The 25855-nt window shown below is 37.0% G+C and overlaps 2 protein-coding genes across 5 annotated transcripts in view; both read left to right on the forward strand.

Annotated features, from left to right (window-relative positions):
- Positions 1-25855, forward strand: part of COL19A1 (collagen type XIX alpha 1 chain) — a 345293-nt gene that overhangs the window by 126883 nt on the left and 192555 nt on the right. For all 4 annotated transcript variants that reach the window (XM_047760063.1, XM_047760070.1, XM_047760080.1 and 1 more), the window contains 3 exons: positions 10004-10057; positions 20049-20102; positions 22292-22327. In XM_047760063.1, coding sequence (XP_047616019.1) covers positions 10004-10057; positions 20049-20102; positions 22292-22327 — 144 coding nt within the window. The remainder of the gene's footprint in view (positions 1-10003; positions 10058-20048; positions 20103-22291; positions 22328-25855) is intronic.
- On the forward strand, positions 17538-18167 carry LOC125115707 (60S ribosomal protein L32-like). The gene has a single exon (XM_047760104.1). The coding sequence runs from the start codon at positions 17553-17555 to the stop codon at positions 17958-17960; it is 408 nt and encodes a 135-aa protein (XP_047616060.1). The 5' UTR covers positions 17538-17552; the 3' UTR covers positions 17961-18167.

Genomic DNA, 25855 nt, shown 5'->3' on the forward strand with positions numbered 1-25855 from the left:
TAATCTAATTCCATTTATCCTCTTTCCTTTGGTTGGGATTGCATTTAAGTTTGGCCAGACTAGAATGATATATTGTATTTTCAAAGAAATCTCCAGAAGTGTTCTGTTGGTTTTGTTTTTAACTTTTCTGTTTTTGTACTTATCCAAACACTGAGAAACAATATAAATGCAGCTACTCTCTAACAACCTCTGATGTCAAATAAATTTTCTTTAATTCTAGCTTATTAATGGCATAGTTTTGTTTTTTCATTTTCTTCTCAATGGAGAAAAAAGGAACAGCTGGTTACTATTGTCAGCTTTCTTTTGTTTTGGATTTATTAAGTATGCATGCTTGAATATCTTTTTTTTTTTTTTTTTCCTGTCTGGATATAGAACTCTCACTGCTTTCAAAGAATGATAGACTTTACAATAGAAAAGCTTTAGAGCTTACTTAGTCCCAAAATATAACCTGATGAATTAATATCAGTTAAAACTTTAGTAATTGTTATCTAGCATTTCTTTTGTATTTCTCTTGGGGAATTGCATGATGTATCCTTTGCTCAATTATCAGTTGATGTATTATTCTTTTTCTTATGAATGATAAAACTTTTGTGTATTAATAATGTTAACCATTGAGCCACCATATGATACTTTTCCTCATTTTGTCACTTGCTCTTTAGTTTATAATATTTTGACTTTGAAGTTCCCATAGTGGCTCAGCAGAAACGAATCTCACTAGCATCCATGAGGACACAGTTTTGACCCCTAGCCTTTCTCAATGGGTTAAGGATCCAGCGTTGCTGTGAGCTGTGCTGTAGGTGGCAGATATGACTCAGATCTGCAATTGCTGTGGCTGTGGCATAAGCCAGCAGCTGCAGCTCCATTTTGACCCCTCACCTGGGAACCTACATATGCTGTGAGTGCAGCCTTAAAGAGACAAAAAATATATATTTTGGCCTTCCAAGTTTATAGTTAATATTTTGTCAAATATATTTTTTCTCATAAATTTTTTTTTGTTTCTATACTTAGAGACACCTTACTCACAATGACCTCTGAGTTATATTTCACTTATACTTTCATCTGCTCTTTAATTTTATTTTTAATTTTTTTAATGGCCATGCCCATGGCATATGGAAGTTCCCAGGCCAGGGACTGAATCTCTGCCACAGCTGTGGCAGTGCTGGATCCTTTAACCTACTGTGCTCAGCCAGGGATAGAACCAGCACCCCTGCAGTAACCCAAGCCACTGAAGTTGAAATGTCAACCCACTGGGCCAGAGCAGAAATTTCTAATATTTTAATTCTTAAGCATGCTCTCTAACCCATTCAGAATTAATTAATTTTAATGCAAGATTGCACACTTATTCCTAATAGAGCTCATGGTATTTATTATAGCATATTTTTTTCAGTCTGTTGTATCATTTCACATCATGACATTTGGCAATATCCGGAGACATTTTATTTGTCAAGACTGAGGGTATAGGGGTTGCAGGAGGGGCTGGCTTCTGGCCTATAAGGAATAGAGGCTTGGCTGATTGCAAATACTCTATAACCTACAGGACAGCGCCCACAAGAAAGAATTGTCAATAACACCAAGATAAAGGGATCTTGATAGGAAGGAAAGAGAGAGATTGTTTGGGAGGTCAATCTCAATCTCAATATCAATTGGGAGGTCAATCTCAGTATCACTCATCAGTAGTGATATTACCTGGCTGATACTCCTATTTCCTATTCTGAGGGGCATTGTCAGAGACTTTGCCTCCTGCTTTACAGAAACCTAAACTTCTACCTTGTATTTTTGATTATCCCTAATCTATTTTTAAAGCAAGTGGGCTTAATAATTTTAGAGCACAGACTGTGGAGCCATAGGGCCTGGGTTGAATCAGAATCCTGCCCCTTATAAGCTGTGTGACTTTGGGCAAGTTATTTGACTTCTCCATCTTCAGTTCCTTTGTCTGTAAAATGAGGGTAATAATTGTATCCTTAACCTAGGTTGTCATAGAATTGCAGGATGTTCAAAGCCGCGCTTAGCAACATGGTAAACATGATGGAAGGGTTTGGTAACAATGATAATGAAGTAAATGACTTGTTTTTATGAACCTTTTTGATCACAGTGACCCCTACTTACATTTTATGTTAAAATTAAAACTTTAAAAAAAATTATGGGGAGTTCCTGTCGTGGCTCAGTGGAAACGAATCTGACTAGTATCTGTGAGGACCCAGGCTCAATCCCTGGCCTTGCTCAGTGGGTTAAGGATCTGGCGTTGCTGTGAGCTGTGGTGTAGGTCACAGACATGGCTTGGATTTGGCGTTGCTGTGGTTCTGGTGGAGGCCAGCAGCTACAGCTCCGATTCAACCCTTAGCTTGGGAACCTCCCTATGCCTTGTGTGAGGCCCTAAAAAGACAAAATAAAAAATAAATTTAGAAAGTGTTATGGCTGCACTCATTGCATATGGAAGTTCCTGGGCCAGGGATTGAAACTGAGCCACAGCTGTGGCAACACTGGATCATTTAAACGCACTGCGCTGGGCTGGGGATCAAACCTGCACCTCTGCAGGGACCTGTGCCACTACAATTGGATTCTTACCACTGCACCACAGCGGGAACTCCTTAAAATAGTACTTTTTAAAATTTATTGCAGATTTTTTCCAGTGATCAATTTGAAGCAGCATGTTTCTTCCTTAGACATGCCCATACCTCTTGTCCTCTTACCATATAGCATAAAACCCATCAGAATATTGGCCTTGTTCTCTATTTTAGTGTTATTATTATTTAACTTTATTATTTAACTGTTATTACTATCAAGCTTGCAGACTTCCTTGTAGGAACATGTCTCTCTAGTGCTTAGAGTTGCTTATTTTTGTCTATGAGCACTGTTAATTTTGAATAAAGATTGTATTCATTTTTAGTTACATTCTGAAAGTTACTGATTACATTTATGGAACATATTTGTCTTCTTGCCTCAGAAATTTCAATTCATTCTATTAATTTGTGCTGAACACACTTTATATCAACAGTGAGACACTGTGTTGCTTTAGATCCCCTTACTAGATAGATACTTTGTTCTGTGTATTTCTGAGCCTCTTAAATCTTATTTTGCTTTCCATCATTTATGCCATTCTCTAGATCAGCACGGTCCAACAGAATTTACTGTGGTAAAGTAAATATTCTAACCTGCATAGTCCAATACAGTAAGCACTGTTGAGCACTTGAAATGTGGCTAGGGCAACTGAAAAACTGAATTTTGAATTTTATTAAATAGCCATGTACGGCCGGTGCCTACCATCCTGCATCATCTCCTTGTCATCCAGCTCCAGTTTAATAGCTTCAGTTTCATTCCGACTGGAACCTATTTTACTGAATGTGTTTCTGTGCAGTTTTGTTAGTCTTATATATTTTATGCGTTTCTTGTATTCCAGGAGTCAAGTTACTTTTACTTCATTTCCTGCCTTTTGAAGATGGTAATAATGCATAATCTTAGATGATTGTATAGGAGTGGAAAGCTTCTCTTTTTCCTTTCTAGACTTTTTGGCTGGTCTAACAACTAAACTGACATACGACAGACTAACAGGAGAAAAACAAAGTTTTTGTACCAGAGACCCATAAAAATATGACATCCAAAGGCAGTCAGGCAGCTGAGACTTACCTTTCATACCTTCCATCAGAGTTAAAGAGTGGGATGGGCCAGGCTTTGAAGGGAAGAAGGGCGGCTCACAGGAGGATAAGAAGGGCAGATGTGTAATCTGATGTTGCCTGCCTTGCAGATAAGCCTTTGGATAAAAACGTGATCTCTGATAATAGCTCTGTTTGTGGACCAAGCCCCCTGTTAAATTCTTATAGACAATTAAGGTAGAGGAAAAAAAAAATCTCTTCCTGATTTTTTTAGGGCTTAATGCCCTGAGCTAAAAAAACAAACAAACAAATTAAAAAACCTTCAGGTACATCCATATTGTTGCAAATGGCAAAATGGCATTCTTTTTTATTGCTAAGTAGTATTCCAGTGTGCAGTGTGGGTGTGTGTACTGTATTTACTGTATCTTCTTTATCTATTCATCTGTTGATAGATGGATAGCAACTTAGGTTGCTTAGGTTGCTGGATCATAGGGTAGTTCTACTGTTAGTTTTTTAAGAAACTTCCATACTGTTATCCATAGTGGTTTCCCCAATTTACATTCCCACCCTTGTTCCTTTCTCCACATCCTCACCAATGTCTGTTATTTGTGGTCTTTTTGATGATGGTCATTTTGATAGGTGTGAGGTGATATATCATTGTAGTTTTGATTTGCATTTCTCTTTTCATTGCCTGTTGGCAGTCTATGTCTTTGGAAAAATGTCTCTTCAGGTCTTCTGATAATTTTTTAATTGGGTTATTTGTTTTTTTGACATCAAGTTATGTGAGTTGTTTATATATTTTGAATATTAACTCCTTATCAGTCATATAATTTGAAAATATTTTCTCACATTAATTATGTTGTATTTTTGTTTTGCTGATGGTTTCCTTTGCTGTGCAAATGCTTTTAAGTTTAATTATCTCCTATTAGTTTATTTTTGCTTTTCATTCCTTTGCTTTTGGAGACAGGTTCTCAAAAAATATTGCTATGATTTATGTTGGAGTGTTCTGCCTATGTTTTTGTCTAGAAATTTTATGATTTCAGATTTTACATTTATGTCTTTAATACATTTTGAGTTTATTTTTGTAAATCATGTTGAGAATGCTCTAATTTCATTCTTTTACATGTAACTGTCCATTTTTCCTGGCACCACTCATTGAAGAAACTATTTTCTCTTTGCTGTATATTCTTGGCTTCTTTGTCATAGATTAACTGACTATAGGTATGTGGGTTTATTTCTGGGCTTTCTGATCTGTTCTATTAATCTATATGTCTGTTTTTGTGCTGGTACCATACTGTTTTGATTACTGTAACTTTGGGGTATAGTGTAAAGTCAGGGAGTGTGAAACCTTTAACTCTTTTCTTTTTTAAGATTGCTTTCACAATTTGTGGTCTTTTCTGGATCCATATAAATTTTGGGATTCTTTGTTCTAGTTCTGTGAAAAATATCAAGGGTATTTTTCTAGTGATTGCAAAGAACCTGTAGATTTCCTTGGGTATTATGGTAATTTTAACAATATTAATTTTGCAATCCATGAATATGATGTATCTTTTTATCTGTGTTGTCTTCAATCTGTTTCATCATTGTCTTACAGTTTAAGTACAGATCTTTTACCTCCTTAGTTATATTTACTCTTAGATATTTTATTCATTTGTATTTTATATAATTATAAATGAAATGGTTTCCTTAATTTCTTTTTCTGATAGTTGTTAGTGTATAGAAATACAACCGATTTCTGTATATTAAATTTGTATCCTGAAACTTTACCAAATTCATTAGATGAGCTCTAGTAGTCTTCTGGTGGTGTCTTTAGGATTTTGTATGTATAATGTCATGTCATCTGCCAACAGGGACAGTTTTACCTCTTCCTTTTCAATTTTCCTGGGCTGCTTTTTATCTCTTTTGCTTCTCTGATTTCTGTGGCTAGAACTTCCAAAACTATGTTGAATAAAAGTGGAAAGAGTGAGCAACCTTGTCTTGTTCCTGATCTTAGAGGAAATACTTTCAGCTTTTAACCATTGTGTATGACCTTAGCTGTGGGTTTGTAATATGCAGGCTTTATTATGTTGAGTTATATTCCCTCTACACCCACTTGCTAAAGAGTTTTTATAATAGATGGATGTTGAACTTTATCAAAAGCTTTTCTGCATTTGTTGAAATGATTATATGGTTTTTGTACTTTGGTTTTTTTTTTATGTGGTGTATCATACTGACTGATTTGCAGATATTGAAAAAAAAATCTTTGCATCCCTGGGTTAAATCCTACTTGATCGTGGTTTCTCCTCCTTTTAATGTATTGTTGAATTTGATTTGCTAGTATTTTGTTGAGAATTTTGAATCTATGTTCATCAGTCCTATTGCCCTGTAATTGTGTGTGTGTGTGTGTGTGTGTGTGTGTGTGAGAGAGAGAGAGAGAGAGAGAGAGTGTGTGTGTGTGTGTGTGTGTGTGTGTGTGTTATCTTTGTTTGGTGATGCTGGCTTCATAGAATAAGTTTGGAATCATACTTTTCTTTACAATTTTTGGAATAGTTTCAGAAGATAGGTGTTAACTTTCCTCTAAATATTTGGTAGAATTAATCTCTGAAGCGATATGGTCCTAAACTTTTATTTGCTGGGAGGTTTGGGGGTTTTTTATTTTTATTACTGATTCAATTTCAGTATTGGTAATTGGTCTGTTATATTTTCTGTTTCTTCCTAGTTCAGTCTGGGGAGATTGTACATTTCTAAGAATTTGTCCATTTCTTCTAGATTGTCCATTTTATTGGCATATAGTTTTTTGTAGTAATCTTTTATGATCCTTTGTATTTCTGTGGTGTTCGTTCTAATGTCTCCTTTTCCATTTATGAGTTTGTTGGGAGGATTTGGGCCCTCTATTTGTTTTTTGTTTTTTTTTTCCTTGATGATTCTGACTAAAGATTTATCAACTTTCTTTTTTTAAATAACAGAGCTTAGTTTTGTTGATCTTATATATATATATATATATATATATATATATTTAGTCTCTATTTCATTTATTTCTGCTCTGATGTTTATGACTTTTTTCCTTGTACAAACTTTTGGTTTTGGTCATTCTTCTTTTTCTAATTCCTTTGGGTATAAGGTAAGGCTGTTTGAGATTTTTATTGTTTCCTGGGGTGGGCTTTTATCACTATAAACTTCCCCCTTAGAACTGCTTTTCCTGTATCCCATAGATTTTCAATTGTTGTGTTTTCATTTTCATTTATGTCCCTGCATTTTTTCCATTTCTTCTTTGATTTCTTCAGTGATACATTGGTTGTGTAGTAGCATATTGTTTAGCCTCTATGTGTTTGTGGGTTTTTTGCATTTTTTTCCCCTTGTAGTTCATTTCTATTCTCAGGCTATTGTGGTTAGAAAATTTTCTTGATATGATTTTAATCTACTTAAAATTATTAAGACTTGTTTTGTGGTCTAGATTGTGATTTATCCTGGAGAATGTTCCAAGTGCACTTGAAAAGAATGTGCATTTTACTGTTTTTTAAGGGAATGTTCTGTACACATCTATTTAAATCACATGATATAATGTGTTATTTAAGGCCAGTGTTTCCTTATTGACTTTCTGTTCAGATGATAGTTCCATTGATGTAAGTACAGTGTTAATGTCCCCTACTGTTATTGTGTTATTTATAATTCTCCCCATAAGTCTGTTTGCATTTGTTCTATGTATTTAGGTGGTCCTATGTTGTTTATATGTATTTAAAAATGTTATATCTTCTTCTTGGAGTGATCCATTAATCATTAAGTAATGTCCTTCTTTGTCTTTTATTTACAGTTTTAAAATCTATTTTGTCTGAAAAAAAATTTGTTTCTCCAGTGTTCTTTTTTGTTAATTGAAATATAGTTGATTTACAATATTATATTTGTTTCAGATATACAACATAGTGATTCAATATTTTTATATATTATACTCTTTTTAAAGTTATTACAAAATAATGGATATATTTCTCTGTGCTATAGACTATATTCTTGTTTGCTTTTCTACTGTATCCATAGTAGTTTGTATCTCTTAATCCTGCACCCCTATCTTGCCTACTGGCAGACAGAGCTGGGTCTTGAAGTCCCTAGCTATAGGGCTTAGGAATTCCAGAGCTGCTGTTGGACCAGTGGTGGGTGGGACCAATTCCTGATACAGCTGTTGATAGGATCCAGGGTGTCCCAAAGCTCATTTCAGCCTATTAGTGAGTGGGGCTAGATCCTTGGCAGCTGGCTGAGGGGCCCAGGATATCTTAGAGCTGGCACTGGCCTGTTGGTGGCTGTGGCTGGAAAATAATACCTGTCCACTGGTGGGTGAGGTTGGTCTTGAGGCTAGAGCAAGCTAGCTAGTAGGTGGGGCCAGACCTCAGGTCTCTGGCTGCAGAGTCCTGGGGGTCCCAGATCTAGTACCTGTGCACTGGTGTGTGAGACAGAGTCCTAGCCCCCCTGGTGGACAGGCCCACGTCTGGGGGCAGCTACGGGCTCAGGGAGTCTAAGGCAGCTTGTCAACTGGTGGGTAGGGCTTTGTTCCCACCCAGTTAGTTGCTTGGCCTGAGGTGTCTTAGCACTGACTCCTACAGACTGCTGAGCCAGAGTAGGTATAGGTTCTGGTCTAAGAAGCTAGAGCGAGGATTCCAAATGGTACTCACCAGCACCAGGATCCATGTGGCTGAATGAGCTCCCCAAAATGTCTGTGGCCAGTGTCTGTGACTCCAGGGTGAATTCCAATTGCCCCTACCTCTCTGGGAGGCTCTCCAAGATCAGCAGATGGATCTGACCCAGGCTCCCTTCAGATTACTGCTTCTGCCCTGGGGAGCATGAGAGATTTTGTGTGTGCTCTTTAGGAGCAGAATTTCTACTTCCCACAGCCCTCTGGCTCTCCAGAAAGTAAGCCCCACTGGCCTTCAAAACCAAGTGCTCTGGGGGATCATCTTCCAGTGGGAGCCCGAGGCTGGGGAACCTACTGTGGCGTTCAGACCCCTCACTCTTTGGGGACACCCTCTGCAATTGTAATTATCCTTCTGCTTGTGGGCCATCCACCTGGAGTGTGAGTCTTGACTGAACTATGTCTCCACCCTTCCTACCATTCTCATTGTGGTTCCTTCTTTATATCTTTCACTATAGAAGATCATTTCTACTGGTCTTCAGGTTGTTCTCATTGGTAGGAGTTCCATAAGTAGTTGTAATTTTGGAGAGGAAGTGAGCTCAGGGTCTTCCTACTTTGTCATTTTGGACCAGGAGGTGTCTACTTTTCTTTTTTTACAAATAAAAAAGATAATGCTTATTGCATTAAAAAGATGATGAACAAAAGATTATATGAAAAAGAGGATAAAAATCACCCTAGTGGAGCGGAGCAGAGATAACTACTACCACAACTACTACTATTATTATTAATACTACACATTCAGAGTGATGTGTGATGCACTTGGGACCTGAATGAGTTCTTTCTACACATGGTGCATTCTTTTATTTTTAAACACTTTACAAATTATGAAAGTAATACATGCTTATTGTTTAAAAAATGAAAAACACTGAAGAGTGCAGTGAAAGAAAAAATTGTCCATAGGCACAGAATGCATGGATTATTCACCTTTATTTTTCTTATCTGTTATCTTCCAGTAGTATTTCTAGGACCCAAAGGTAGATTTATTCACAGGTAGATAGGTAGATGGTTAGGCAGACAGGCATTTTTTTTTTAATTTTTTTGAATTATATTATAGATATGCAGGGTGTAATCAAAAATATATGTCACTATGAGTATGTGTCATCAACAATGGTTATCAGTGGCCATTTTGAACATTTGTAACTTTGGAGTAATAAAACTAGGTATTGTTTAACATTTATTCACTAAATTTGTTAATCAATTAATTGTATATTATTTTTTATGTCATGAGAGCTTTCCAATAATATAAAATAAAATTCATAAACATGATTCTAATGGCTGCAGCATATTTCCTTGTATCTGTATACTATAATTTATTCAGTTTCCTATTAATGGGCATTTAGGATGTTTACCTTTTTTTACTACTATAAATACCGTTGTACTCTACATTTTAGTACCTAAAACTATTAATCTCTGATTATTTCCTTAGGATACATTCATAGAAGTGAAATCACTGGGCCAAATGAAATGAGCATATTTAAGACTGCTTCATGTATATTGCCAAATCTCCCTCCAGAAAGTTCTTTGTTGCTTATAGAGGAAAATAAACAGTCTTTGTTCTATTTATACCCTTTAATCATTTTATGCACCTTTTCATTAAAGCTTTATACTTCTCAGAATTGTTTTTTAATAAATGTTTCTTTCAAGGGATTAAGGAAATAATCATGTTGTTATAAATACCCAATGTAACTCTCTTATTTTCTCTTAGTAAAGGTTTTCAGATGCAACATTTTTCATTGTATAAATTGTTTCTTTCTAGGGTGAACAAGGAGAAAAAGGAGATCCAGGTTTGGCTGGCGTTAATGGCCAAGATGTAAGCCTAACTCTATTTTTTCTAACATTATGTTTACATTTTGCCACTGACCTATGCTAACTATCAAATGCTATTAAGACTTGACTACCCTTGGAAGAACTAGCCACAATCAATGAAAAATCAAGAACAAAGGCAGGTTTTACATGGCTCAGTGGAGGCGATATTTTTAGGTTTGTTACTACCAGGTGTTCCTTGGCTTTATACACCTTATACTAATCCTTAACGGCCTTTTCTTCTTTGCTATTTCTAGCTTGCATTTCTTCTGTCTTGCTTTCTCAGTCTTTTTTCTTCTTATACATATTCTGCTGTGACCTGTGTTCTTACCCAGGCTACTCTTTTCATCTCACTCCCAATCTCCTGAGGGGCCTGTGGAGGTAAGATCTCAGTGATGAAGAGAAAGAGTAGAAGGGAGGGAACCCTGTGTATCTGTAATGCTTCTCCTCCGTTGCACCCATCCTCAGGCTCAGAGATCCCATCCCAGGTGTTGTCCTCACAGCCTCTCACCTCCCCCTTCCCCCTAGGACAGTTACCCCCTCAGAGCTTCACTTGGAATTTGGAGGATAGACCAAATCTAGGTTTTCCTCTGAAATGTAGATTACTCTCACTTCAGGTCATTAAATCCTCCTTTTACTGTAGATATACAAACTTTACTAAGGGAAGTGTCCACAATGAGATTTATTTCTTCCCTGTTTCCCTTTTCCACTTTCATAAAAATGTTTTAGAAGGGTTCTGAAGGGCCATACTACTTGCTTTCTGGATAAAAGAATAAGGAAGCTAGATCCAATTCTCTGATGTCCTAGAGGTGTTAGGAAGTCCATTTGGATGCAGTAGATCATCACATACAGTAGGGAGACTGTTCATTGTAGTCCCTGGAGCCAATGGGCAAAGTAAGGCCTGGGAGGCAAGGGGTCTGAAAGAGAAATATCTCTGGAGCTAGCACTGCTAATTAATGCTGGCTTAAGGCCCTGGCCCCCACCGTTTTACTCTCTTACTTCCTAAGAAATCCCATTCACAGCTTTAATATGACATCATTCTAGTTCCTCTCTTCTTTGAAGGAGTTTTTCTGCACCAGAGACTGGGAACCAGCACTAGTTGTTTTGAGCTAGGGGAGTATCTGCATCTTCTCTACCTCCTTACAATATACTAGGACGCTGAATGTCCTAACCATTGGTCTGTACACTTAACAGAGCATCTAATTCATGCCCTCATTGGAGGTACCTGTAAGAGTTCTTCAGCGGAAAGCTGGAGCCAAGTTCCTGTCCTGGTTCTGTTGAGAAAATCACTTCTCAGAGTCTGTAAAGTGATAGCCTTAGGATGGATTCTTAAGTCTCCATCACTGCAGTGTCCTCTAATTTAATGCAATGAGATTATACTAAGATTAATTAAGATTACAGTCTGGAAAAGCATGATGAAATTTGAAGCAGTAATTTAAGTTTTGGAATTACAGCTGCATGTAAGGCAACATAGGGAAACACAATGGAAAAGGGCTGGAGCCCAGGCACGGACAGTACTGTGTGTAAGGATATCTACCCCTCCTCCTCTGAGCAGCAGTTGGGAGGGAGTGGTATTCATGCTGTGTTTCTTTTCACAGCATGTTCTATAAGATGGATCAAACTGGGGCTTTTTCCTGTGTTTTTGTTCTATCATATTCTTCTTGAGGCTGAAGATTATTTCTTGGAATCTCTAGTACTTAAGTAAATGTTTGGTGTAAGTTCTCAATAATTATTTTGCTAAATTTTTATGTTAAAAATTGTGAGATTGTTATAATAGAGTAAAATAAAGTACTTAGAACCTAAACTAGAAAAACAAAGGTGGAAGGGAGTACACAGTGATATGACAGAGGTAAAATATATGCAATTTGGCACTTGATTGCTGTGAATCAAAATTAGCCCAAGGTTTTGACCATTCATTATGAGAAAGCTGTTTTCTTAGAATAAATGTAGGAGTGTTGTGAGAGATTGACTAGAGTGTTGCAAAAGATAAGCAAGCTATAGGTATGCAGGCTCCCTGAGATAGAAGAACAAAACAAATATTTTTAGAAGTTCATTAAGATAGTGTTAGATAGAATTGAAGTAGAGAAAGGATTTACCCAAACACTTGAATAAAACTGGAAGGAAAATTGAGGGGTTAGAATCTGATGTATATTCATGTTAACTTAGATATTTGGAAATTTTCCTTATGGTGTCCGGAAACAAGGTGATTTGCCTTTTTAGAATTAAAAAGTTGTACCTCATATATCTGAGTGCCTTCTACTTGGCCAAGTGCTCGGGCAGCCATTGTATGAGGCCCAAATCTGGAGACCAACTAGCTGAGAGCCCACAGCCTAGTGGGCAGTGTGAACTTTCCTTTTGGACAAGAGTCTTGGAGAAGTCCTGCATACAACCTCACTCACGTGAATTTCCTTAGCACCATCATTGCCTAAAATAGCTCATTAGGTACATCATAAAGCATGATGAAGCACATTAACTTTTCTCACTTGGTTGCTTAATTAATATGTAGATGATAATACTTTTCCTTCCTTAGTTTAGCCAAAGGTATTCAGGGGTCATGACAAAGGAAAAATAAGAAGAGTAATGAAAATTCTCCTTTTGCCTCTCTGCTGTCACTGTGGTAAAGAATCACATCCTCTGTTATTTATTCCATCGTTAGTAGTGGTGGTTTTAATGTTGGGCTGTAGTCCAAAAAACTGTTTTCATGAGGAATTTGAAATTCAATCCTTCCCCAACTTTAGGGGCTAGATACTGCATGGGTTGATAGCATCCTTGTTTTTAGAGGCAAGAAATAAAGATGGAAAATTGATAAACTTTCTTTTATAAAATGGTAAAATCATCTTTTAACCCTCCTTTGACCAAAGTCTCTTATCTTTCCATTAAGTCATGCCACATTTGTCATTGTCTATTTTTCAAAGCTGAAATAAACTGACTCTACAAACTAAAATCATTCAGCATTTATGTCAGTTCACTCTTTCAATAAGTGCAAGGTACACATTCTTAGGGAATGAAGGTTGTTATAACAGCTATCTCAATTTGTGTTGAAGTTAAGCCATGGTAGAGATTATAACTTCAGGAACATCCTGTTGGAATGCAGAGTGAATAACCTCAATGGGCCAGCTCACTGCAGTACCTCCCAAGTCAGAGAAAGTTGGAAGAGTTTAATATTCTTGTGAAATGAATTCAAAGCCCTTTCTATAGTCTTTATTCTTATATAATAAATATTTCTTGATGTAAGTGTATCTTTTAATAATTTATTCTGAACCAGCTCTCCCACAAAATGGACAAGCTCACTTCAAGAAAATATAAACCTCTTTAGACGAAAGCATGCAGCAGTTCGGCTTTCTTAATGGGACAGTATTGCATTTTGGTTAAGATAGTACTTTGCCATGTGGGACTGTCTTGCAGGAGAAGAATGTATGGCATCCTTGAGGTTCACCAACTAATCACCAGTAGCAGCTCTTAGTCATCGGGACAAAAAATGCTCTGGTATCTTTCTAAATGCATCCTTAACTGTGTGTATGTGTGTGTGTGTGTGTGTGTGTGTGTGTGTATTTGTAAACTTTGAATTGATCTTCAAGGTACTTGAGTATTGAATTAAAGGTATTGGACTAAAAAAGTGCTCACATTTCCCTTAGAGTTTAAATAATGCATACTAAATATATTGAAATTGTCAAAAATTTGAGTTGCTACAATTAGCTTTCAAAATATAAGACCTCAGCTTAGCACACATTCTAGTTTATAATTAAATAATTTTGATTGTCACCTACTATGAAATATATTCAACAGTGACATCTTAGAACATACTTGGGGGGAGTCTTAATTCATAGACCTTTATTTTTTTTTTGATGAGTTACCATACATAAAGCATTTAGGTCAATGTCTTGCATACAGTAAGAGCTATATAAACATTTGCTATTATTAGAAACTGGTTTAAATAAAACATTTATCTCTAATAGATATAGAGATAGATAGATAGATAGATAGATAGATAGATAGATAGATAGATAGACAGATAGATAGACAGATAGATAATAGATTTTTTTACTTATTTTTGTGGGGTTATATAATCTTGCAAAAGTAGATTTCAATCATTCAGTTTAGTCTCTTCCTCTGCATCTTTATTATTGTCTTTAAAATCTCTTTTCAGAATTATAGCATCTGATGTTTCTAAAATAGTCACATTAATCTCCTTACATCAATGCAATCCGTATACTGAATACACAAACTCACAAAGCTGAGATATTGGCTGGCAACAGCTGGTGCCATTGCTAGGGAACAAGATGCAGTCAGTGGAAAATGGGGAAAATAATTAATTGATGAGTTAAAATTTTTAACAAATAACATTATTTTGTATCAAATGGTGTTTAAAGCTGCTACATACATGAGTAAGTAGGTGTTCCAATTACAATAAATTCATAATTTGCCTGCTTTTATAATTCTAGTTTTAATACTGTCTTTCAGCTTTGATCTTGCATTTGATTTTTAAAATTATTTATTGAAATATAGTTGATTTACAATGTTGTGTTTCAGGTGTACAGCAAAGTGATTCATATATATATACTCACATATATACATATGTTTATATATATATATATATATATACACACATTTGCACACATGTGTGTGTATATATTTATTTTAAGATTTTTTTTCCATTATAGGTTATTATAAGATATTGAGTATAGTTCCCTGTAATGTACAGTAGGTCCTTTTTGGTTATCTATTTCATATATAGTTGTGTGTCTATGTTAATCCCAAACTCCTGATTTATCCTTCCCCCACCCTTTCCCCTTTGGTAATCATAAATTTGTTTTCTATGTCTGTAAGTCTGTTTCTGTTTTGTTAATAAACTCATCTTAATTTGGATAAGAGTTCCTATCTCTCATAATATAGAGTACACTACTGTGCTTTTGAGCATCTTTATAGATGTGAATTTTATTGAGAACTTTGATAATAGATGCCCATCTTATTCAATATTAAATTCAAAGTCTGTTCAACTTGATTCTTTGTGCTCTATGGCGAATGCTGTGTCTTTTTCTCCCCAGTACTCAGAAGCCACTGATAGCAACACTAGTGTGACATAGTTAGGCAGAAAAAAATGTACTTAAGAAAAGGATCACCAGTCTGCTTCTCAGAGCCTATTTGAAGCCATGGCCTTAATAACATGGTACCTTATCACAGGAGGACATGAGCTGTATGGTCCATTTCAGTGGCCAATAAAAGTAGAAGCTTCATGAGTGCAGTACTTCTCAATTGCATTGTATTCCATGTGAGTTAAAGCACCATTGTTACCTATCCATCCAACTGATTACACACCAGACAGAAAACTTAACCATCCCTAAGACTTGGATTGAAAAGTAAAAGCAACATTTATTAAGTACCTATGATGTGCTTAGTGTTTTTACAAAATATAATTCTCAGAACAGCTCTTCAAGACAATTATTATTTATACCTATTTTATAAGGAAGCTTAGATAAATTGCCCAAGATAATGCATGAGATGCTAGTCCTGGAGTGCCCATTGTGGGTCAGCGGATTAAGGACCAGATGTTGTTTCTGTGAGGATGGGGGTTTGATCCCTAGCCTCGCACAGTGGGTGAAGGATCTTGCATTGCCGCAAACTGACTCTTTGGTTGCAGGTGCGGCTCAGACCCAGTGTTGCCATAACTGTGGCATAGGCTGAAGCTGCAGCTCTGAGCTCTGATCTGACCCCTGACCTGGAAACTTCTAAATGCCACAGGTGTGACTATAGAAAGAAAGAAAGAAAGAGAGAGAGAGAGAGAGAGAACAGAAAGTGCTAGTCCTCTCATGACTCTCCTAAAATCTCCATGTCTGAAGTCTTGAGTGCCTACAGGAAAATTAGGCATATTTGGGAACCGCTCCTTACTATGCTTCTAGAATAGTTCTCAGACTCACATCAGCCTGTGACTGGGTGCATTATTACCCCACCCCACTTCCTGACCATAGTTGACTGAACCAGGGATAGTTAGCTGACATAACTGCAAAGTCCCTTCTCCAGAAGTTGCAATTAAGGTTAGTTTGTCAGGCAGGAATGTTGAAAAATTTTTTAATGTATTATTTTATGCCTCAAATATATTTGTAACATGTAACCTATATGATGAACACCAGTATACCCAGAACTCAATATAATGCCATGCCCACCTCAGAGTTAACCATTTTCCTGAATATTTTGTTTCATGTTCCCTTCCATTACTAAAAATAATGTCTTCCTACTCTTGTTCATAGGAATACAGGGTTTAATCTTGCATGTGTGTCGATGTTCAATAGTATTTGTTGCATAAATTGGTACTCTGTCTTTCTCAGCCATTTCTTTCTTCATGTTTGTCTTTCCTCTGGATGATGTTCTATCAGCAAGAAGAAAAGAAAACCTCTTTAGTAAATTTCTCAGCTCAGTAAATGGCACAACCCGCTAGCCAGTCACTTAAGCCAAGAACAAATCAGCCTTGGTACTTCCTTTTCCCTAGCCCCACCTCCAGCATTCCTGCAAGTCCTAATAGCATGTGCCAGTCTGATACTTCTCATCTCCTTTCCCAGCCATCTTGCTCTCTTGCCTGCAAAGCTGTGAGAGCCTCTTTTCTGCTTCTACTTTTGCTGCCTATAATCTATTTTCATGTTGTAGCCAAAGCATTCTTTTTTTGGAAACAGTCAATCACATCATCTCCCTGCTGAAAATCCTAAGTGGCTTCCCCATTGCACTTAGAACAAAACCCATCCTTCCCTCCACAGCATGCAATTCTCTGTGTGCCATGACCCCTGGCTAACCTTGACTGCACCACCCGATCCTTACCTCCTTGCCTGCTCATGACACTCCTTCCACACAAGGGACTTCCATGCTGGCTCTTCCTTCACCCCTGCCCCCTTAACTTTTCCCCAGGATCATCGCATGGCTGGATCCTGTGAAACAACAAACATTCCCTGCACAGAAAGGCTGCTTCTAACCACCCCACTGAAGTAGCAGCCTTTGCCCTGCAATGCATCACATTCAGCCTGTGGACCTATTCATTGTCAGTCACCCATCTCTATAACATGAATTCCATCAGGGCAGGAATCTAGACTTTGCTAAGGAAAACATTATTCTGACACTTGTTAAAATGGTCAAGAAGATTTTCTATTCAAGATTATTGCAATGTGGGTATTGCAGTAAGGAAGAAGATTGGGCTCAACTCTGAATACCACAAGGATGAGTAGGGATTTATAGCTAAGAAATAGAGAGATGTGGTCAGTGAATGGAATGTTACTAAGAGCAGACATCAAGGGTGGGGGATTCTTGCTAAAAGCTGGCCATCAAAGAGAGGGATGAGGGACTACATCAGATATCAAGGCTGGAGATTCTCTCTCAACTGACTTGACAAGACTCATTAAAACTGGGCCAAGCAAGCCAGACAGGACAGGGGCCAAGGGCGAAGCCTAGTCAAGAAGAGGGTTCAGCTCTCTTCCTCGGCACTGCCTTACGGAGGTGGCAGCCATCTCCCACCTGGCATCATGGCTGCTCTCAGACCCCTCATGAAGCCCAGGATCATCAAAAAGAGGACCAAGAAGTTCATCCGGCACCAGTCAGACCGATGTGTCAAAATTAAGCGGAACTGGCAGAAACCCAGAGGCATTGACAACAGGGTGTGGAGAAAGTTCAAGGGCCAGATCTTGATGCCCAACATTGGTTATGGGAGCAACAAGAAAACAAAGCATATTCTGCCCAGTGGCTTCCGGAAGTTTCTGGTACACAATGTAAAGGAGCTTAAAGTGCTGCTAATATGCAACAAATCTTACTGTGCTGAGATTTCTCACAACGTCTCTTCCAAGAACCGCAAAGCCATTGTGGAGAGAGCAGCCCAACTGGCCATCAGGGTCACCAATCCCAACACCAGGCTGCGCAGCGAAGAAAATGAATAGACAGGAGTTCCAGTTGTGGCTCAGCAGATTAAGCACCCAGCTAGTATCCATGGTGATGCCATGATCCCTGGCCTCAGTGAGTTAAGGATCAGTGTTGCAATGAGTTGTGGCAGATGTGGTTTAGACCCCAAGTTGAAATGAATAGTGGGCTCGTGTACACATTGTATCTGTGTTAATAAAACCATGAAACTTGAAAAAAAAAAAAAAGTGGGCTCAGAGGAACCTGACTCAGTTTGGTTAAGGAGAGAGTCTTTGCCAACTCTTGTTCTTTTTGTATCTCTCAATATAAAGTATATCATATTTATATAATATTTTATAATATTATTTTATAATATTTTAAAATCTAACATTACAACTTTAAGACAAATGTAAATATATTACTTTCTTGTAGCAACATCAAAAAAAGTAAAAAGAAACAGGTGAAACTAATTTTAATAATATATCTTATTTAATCTCATATCCACAATGTCATCTTTTTAGTATATAAGCAACATAAAAATTATTAATGAGCTATCATATATTTTTTGTACTAAATATTGAAAACCCACTGCTACTTTCCCTCGTGGCACATCTGCATTCAGACTAGTCATGTTTCGAGGATCAAAAGCTACATGTAGCTCAGGGCTGCATATTGGGCAGTACACATCTAAAGACTGTAGGGGTGACTGCACAGAGGGTTTCAATAAATGTCTATTGAATAAATGGATGAGTGAACTAAGAATAAACTCTATTCATAGAAGTGGCTGTTTTATTTCCGCAAGTGTTCAGAGTATGTTGGTGCCAAGTTTTGCTCCAGAAGCATGTATAAATAGAGTATGTGTTGCTTGATTTGGGAAGGAATGGATATTTCAAATAATAGAAGAAAATCACATCTCAAATAGGATTTAATTTTCACTCATCTTTGTTCTATAAATACTCAGAGGTAATGATGGAAGAAATATAGCTATGAGTTCCATCTATGAAGATATTTATGCAACTGCAAAGGTCTTTTTTAAACAAATTAGTTGCGGTATTCACCAATTAATTTTTTTTCTTAAAGTTTTCTTTTGTTCCTTTCAGTTTGTCACTGGCTTCTGTAGTGAGGAGCTATAGGTGATGGCATTTGGCTTTGTTTATTCAGTACAAAATGTCAGAGCAGTAAGAGCTGGACTCCTCAGCTGGGAGCAGTAAGGTACCTGGATTTCCTGTGCATTTTATGGCATAGGAATATTTCTTTTTTCCTTTGTTGTTCTTCTCTCACACAATGTATCAAGTTAAGGATGAGAAAATATATTTTTTCCTATTGACCACACAGTTGGGATGTGTCTGTTTCACTCTGTTTCTGTTTACATTGTGAATACATTCAGCTGTGGCACTGATCTCCTCCAGTGAATCTATTGTGGTATCCCTGACAGCTGTCATTTCTGAGTCAGATCAACTAAATACCCACTAAAAACCAAAGAGTCCAGAAGACTCATGAACATATTTACCTGATGTGTTGTCTGTGTCTTATATAGTTTCATTTGATGTTTTTATAAATCCAGGTAAATAAGAGCTAGGAATTAGAGAACTAAGCCAGACTTTAAAACAGGAGAAGAGGTTGCATTTTAGCTCCAGCTTTGTGAATGATGGGAAAAGAATGCATTCTTTATCCCTTTTTCCCCCACAATTAGATTTCTTGATAGGGACAAAAATGTTTTTGATTTAAATCTTGAATTTGGGGGGCAAGATTTATGAAGGTCAAATCAATGCTAAATCAGAGGTATTTACAACATCTACAAATTTATTCCAAAGTGGATGCTTAAAAGTGAGTATAGATCTAAATGATGTTCTCCCAGATGGTGAATTAATGTAATTTTAGCAGGAAGCAAAGTTGCACAAATATGCAGTATTGTGGCCTCACACTGGTTTAATGTATACATACCCACCATTCACAGATGTTGCATATCATTTTAGTGCCAGTTATCTACATTTCTTTCTATATTACACACTGAAGATTGGGATTTGGGAGTTCAATACGTTATGATTTATTTTGTGACTAATGACTTGCTAGAAACTGAAGCTTTCTGTGAACTGTGTAAAGTCATATTGATTGTGTTCTTCATACAGGGTTCGAAAGGCGATGTGGGTCCTCGTGGTCCACCTGGCCCAAAAGGAGAAAAGGTACTGTATTCACTTGGGAAAATGCCAATCCTTGTTTAAGAAAACCCTAAGAAATTCTGCACTGACTTTTCATTGATACTGTTTATCTGCCAAAAGTTAATTTTGTTAAATTTAACAAAAGACTGTTATGTTCAAAGCATCTGAACAATAGAAACCTTTTGGTTCATTTAATTAGTTTAAATGTTCAATTGCTGGTTGACATTAATTTGCATTTATAAGATTTCCCTTTTCTCCCCCTTGCTTGACAGTGTTAGGTGTTTTGTCAGCAAATTAGCAGCTGTGTCCCCTTTTGGGGAACTTTGCCAATAGCACTGAGCTACTACCATGGTGGTGAAGCAGGTGGTCTCTGGGGGGAAGGAGGCTAGCTGTGCACCTCAGTCTTAAACAAATGCGCCGTTTCCTGCCACCTTTTCTCACAGGTCATTTTACATTGGCCTATTGGCAGAGACCTTGAAAAAAAATTAAGAAATTATAAAAGCAGGAGTTGTTTTGAGTAAGGTCATGGGATACTAATTTGATGACAATTGTATGTGTGAGTGTTTTGCACGGTTTTTTGTTCTCCATTCTCAGCACATGTAGAAATCTTTGTCTATCTTCAATATTCTACCTTTACATTATAGTTGATTTTGCAAATTGATCCCAAGTGACTGATTTAAACTACATCAGCATTCCTTAATAACTATTGGGTATTTTGATTCAGTTGTTCCTAAAATAATAATTGCACAAGGCTAAGTCTTTATGTTTGAGATGACTAGGTTTACTGAGAAAAGAGTAAACTTACTCTTGCATTAGTACTCTTGCATTAGTACTCCCAACATTAGAACACAGCATTCCAGTGCCCCATGGCACACAGATGTGGCCCCAGGTCTCCACTTGAATAGGGATTATGGCAGTGATGCCTGATTTGTTTTTTATTAATGACTTTATTCAATTCACCAACAACACTCTGGGATTCAACTTATTTATCTGCATAATGAGGAAATTGGATAAGATGGAGAATCTCTAAAAGTCTGTCAAATTTAACATTCTAAGACTTAACCTTTTTAAAGAATATTTTTATTGAGGTGTAGTTAATTTACAATATTATATTTGTTTCAGGTGTACAATATAGTGATTTAAAATTTTTATAGGGTCTATTTAAAGTTCTCATATGGGAGTTTGCTGGTGGTCTAGTATTTAGGACTAGGAGCTGTCATTGCTGTAGCCCAGTTCAGTCTTTTGTATGGGAACTGAGATCCTACATCCAGCAATTGCACACTGTGGCAAAAAAAAAAAAAAAAGTTATTATATAATATTGGCTATATTCCCTGTGCTATGCAATATATTCTTGTAGCTTATTTATTTTATACACAGTAGTTTGTCCTCTTAATCCTCTATCCCTATCTTGCCATTCCAGTGATGCTTGATCTTAATGACTATGAGCTCTTAGGAAATACCTTGGGGTGGTGATACAGTAAAGCATATAGGTAACATATTTATAAATCAGAAAATGTTAAACTTTAGGATTAACCATATTTTTTAAGATTTTGAGTAGTTTTTCAGTATATCCATCTGGTAATTTGTATTCACATAGGTCAGCAAAGCAATTTTAGTGTTTAAAAGTACATAAATATGGACAAAACCTTTTACAGTTGTTGGCAAGTGCAAGGCCAGTTCAGCAGAGCTTTAAAAGAGGCAACGGTTGTGATGGTTGTTGTACACCTATAAATGTAATAAAATTTATTAAGAAAAAAAGAGGCAATGAGACTGCTTTTTGCAGCTGGAAGGCATGAAGTGGGGAGACCCACTTATTATTTCTGCTGATCCTCATGCTTACTTGTCAGAAATATAATTTATCGTTGTGACACTCCACAGATGCTTCATTGGCAAGTAACCATATTTGAAGTGATCTTCATTCTAATTTTGGATTAGTAGACAAAAGAATAGAAATTAGATTATTTTAGCTTTTCAAAACAATTTCTGCTGCTACAAAAAATTATGGGGATGCACAAGGTGATATTTATATCATGAGAGCTAAAAGCACATGAAGAATTTTTCATTGTACAGAGACTTTTGTCTAGATAAAAATCTACCTTTCTTTCCTTCAGGATTTATCTAGATATTGCTTCAAACCATTCAGAAAATTTATAAGTAATGTGTGCAAAAGGGAACTACTAGTAATTGCAGCTTTTCTCTTTAATCTATTTCAGGGAGATATGGGACCTCCAGGACCACCAGCCTTAACTGTAAGTATTTTAGAAATCAAAATTCAAATACCTTACCCTGTTTATTATTCATACTACATCATGACTAAACCAGAATATAAGCCATCGGATATTTCCAGAATTAAAAGTGACTTCAGAGTAGATCTAGGTAAGCCTCCAGATTTTAAAGATGGGACATCTGCCCATGACAGTGAAGGACTTCACCTAAGGTCATGCAGGGAGTCACTAGAAAAGTCTGAAAGCAGTGCATAACCTGAGCAATATGGTTCATACCCGCCTTATGGTTCATAATTTTGCCCCTTAAAAGTTTGATTATACATTCTTAATATGACATTCAGCATGACATTTAAAGTTAATGGAAGCAGAGACAGTTCTACTTACTCCAAAAATTGTAAAAACTACAAAATAAACTATAATCACCCAATTTGTAAAAATAGCTACCTGTTTAAACTGATTGTTACACTCTCCAAAACCTGTTCATGACCATTGTTTTCCCCTAAGATTTGCTTCTATGATTCGCAAATGATAAGATGGCAATATTTCAGTAACAGATCTATGGGAGAGGTTCATAATGTGCACATGATGAGGTTGTTCTCAATTAAATGGTTCATCATTTATTAAACATTTAATCATAAATATAAAATGCTTTTATATTTAGATACAATTTACTGTTATAGATTTCTTCATAGGTCATTAAGGTTTCTCATTTAATTTAAAGATTTGGTCTGAGAATGACACTAAACCTAATGGAAAAGAGGAAAGTCTTTTTGAAATAAGGTCATTTATAGCCTGGGGTCTCTTGAATTCTATGTTGATATTACCTAATGACATAAATTAAAAATATAAATCATCAGTTTTCTAAGACCTATCCTGATTATAGAAGGTCAGGTTTTAAAAAGTCTTCTAGCATCTGGCTTGGGGGGGGGAGGGAGTATTCCTTACAGGGCAGTGTAGGACTCACAAAGGGTGTTGTTTTGACAATGTTTATATTTAATTTTGTACTTTAAAATGTCACTCTGAACACTATGTTAATAATGTCTTACACAAATAATCTTTGTAATGCTCACTTAAAAGGCAAACATTTCTTCATAAATTGGAAAATCCTAAGGAGCCAAACAAATGACTTTCTTAGGAATAAGCAAAATCAATTTACAATGGAATGTTGTGCTTGAAGCTTGGATTTTCAAGATAAAAATAAAAACTATTTATTGGAGAGGAGACTTTAACTGCATATTATTCAATTTTGTATAATTTGTGGAGTTTATTTCTTAAATTATCTGGCAGTGATTTAGAGTTAAACCTGCTCATTTTATTTAAATCACATGTTGTATGCTCAATCACTCCAAGTAGTTATTGGACTACCTAGTCATTTTCAACTTGTATTTGAAGACCAGAATGCAATCTATCTGTATTATTTCACCCGAAAAGCAAATTTCACCCCTCAGCCAGAAAATTGCATTGGACTATATGTATTTTGTGGGTTTTTCATGACAGCTGGACATCTTCCTGCCAAGTAACAACTTGTAGATGCCTCTTTGCCCTATTTAGCTGGCAGATACCAAAGGAATACAAGCTAATTTTTATACTTACCTAAAGATATGAGAGAGAGGCCAAAGTAGGAGATCAAGATGGCAGAGTATGAGGTTGTGGACTTCACCTCCCCTCACAAACACATTAAAGATACATCAACACATGGAACAATTCTCACAGAAAACCAACTGGAAACTGGCAGAAGATCTCTTATACAACCAAAGCTGCAAGGAAGATTCTCATGTAACCAGGCAGGACAAAAAAAAAAAAAAAAAAGAAAAAAACCATTAGGATGGGACTGGTGCTGGTTGGGAAGACCACTGGGACATATAGAGGAGCTCGAGGGTCCTGGACTCTTCCCACAAGGAGTGCATGCATGATGGCTTGGTACCAATTAGAGCAGAGCTGATGGCTGTATCTTGCCACACTTCCCAGCCCCGAATGCACTCCTAGTGGAGCGGCTAGTGTGCACAGTGGTGAGGTGCTGAAACTTGGACTTTAGTGGACAGACCCTGGGGTAGGATTTGGTCTAGCTGTGTAGAGACAGCCTGGTGCACCTGGAGTGTAGTCTGGGCCTAACCTCAGGACTCATTGTTAGCACACACATGGCTAGGGAGGGTGTGGGCATCCACCATAAGAGCTGCATCATCAGTGTGTTCATGGCAGGGCATGGTTCAAGCAGCAGCAGTGGAATTTGTGAGTGCACATACTGCAAGGGTGGGGCTGACACCTGATCCCATTATCAGCACTTCCACAGTGGGGGCACATGGGGAGTGGCTGGGGTCTGGCAGCAGGAGATTTTGTTGACTTGAATATCAGCAGGAAGCATCTACAGAACCACTCATCTCTAGTGCTACTTCTCCTGGGGAGGAGTATCAGCAGTTCCTTTCCAGCAAGAGCACTCCAGTTCTGCCCACCTCACACTACAGCTCAGAAATGGATCTGGAGACTTCTATCCCAACAACTGGGAAGCAGACCCTGCCCCTGACAAGGCTTTGACAGCCATGGAACAAAGAGGAGGGCCCACTCAACATCCAGAGCAGGGTCTGGTTACCATAACACCAGTGACATTCTCCATCAAGGGGATAATAGCCAGCACACTCTGAGAGATGTGGCAGGCATCCATACCAAAAACAGCTCTCCCACTAAAAATATTGGACTCACATAGTCTGCATAGAGATGTGTCCACATAAAAACAGCCCTTCAGGACCACAATAGTTAACTGTTTAATCCTAAATTCATAGAAACAGAGAATTTTAAGTAAAATGAAAAGGCAGATGAAGTACTTTCAATTAAAAGAACAAGAGAAATCTTCTGAAAGAATAATCAATGAAACAGACCTCACCAGTCTACTAGACCCTGAGTTCAGAAAGGAGGTAATAAAAATGCTAAAGGAACTAAGATATATTTACTGACATAAATTCAGATCACTGTATAAGGAATTTGAAGTTTTAAACAGGAACCAATAAAAATTAGACAACTCAATTGCTGAGATAAAAGCCAAGCTAAAAGCAGACTAAATAATGCATAAAAACAAATACGTGATCTAGATTATAAGAATAATGGAAATCAATCAATCATACCAGCAGACAGAAAGACAAATTTAAAAAATGAAAGCAACATATGAGATCTATGAGATAATGTAAAGCATGCCAACCTATGAATAATAGGTATCCCAGAAGGAGAAGAGAGAAGGGGATCCAAAATATATTTGAAGAAATGGGTGGAAACTTCCCAAACCTAAACAAGGAAATAGATATCCAGGTACAAGAAGCCCAGAGGGCCCCAAAAAGATGAACCCAAACAAACCTACACCAAGACATATCACAATTAAAATGACAAAAGTTAAGGATATAGAGAGGATTCTAAAGACAACAAAAGAAAAACAAAGAGTAAGTTAAAAGGAAGCCCCACTCTCAATAGACTATCAGGTGATTTATCTACAGAAATGTTGCAGGCCAGAAGGGAGTGGCACCATATATTCAAAGTCCTGAAAGGGAAAAAAATGTGCAACTTGGG

Source organism: Phacochoerus africanus, chromosome 2, assembly GCF_016906955.1.
Source record: "Phacochoerus africanus isolate WHEZ1 chromosome 2, ROS_Pafr_v1, whole genome shotgun sequence".
In the NCBI taxonomy this organism is placed as follows: Eukaryota; Metazoa; Chordata; class Mammalia; order Artiodactyla; family Suidae; genus Phacochoerus; species Phacochoerus africanus.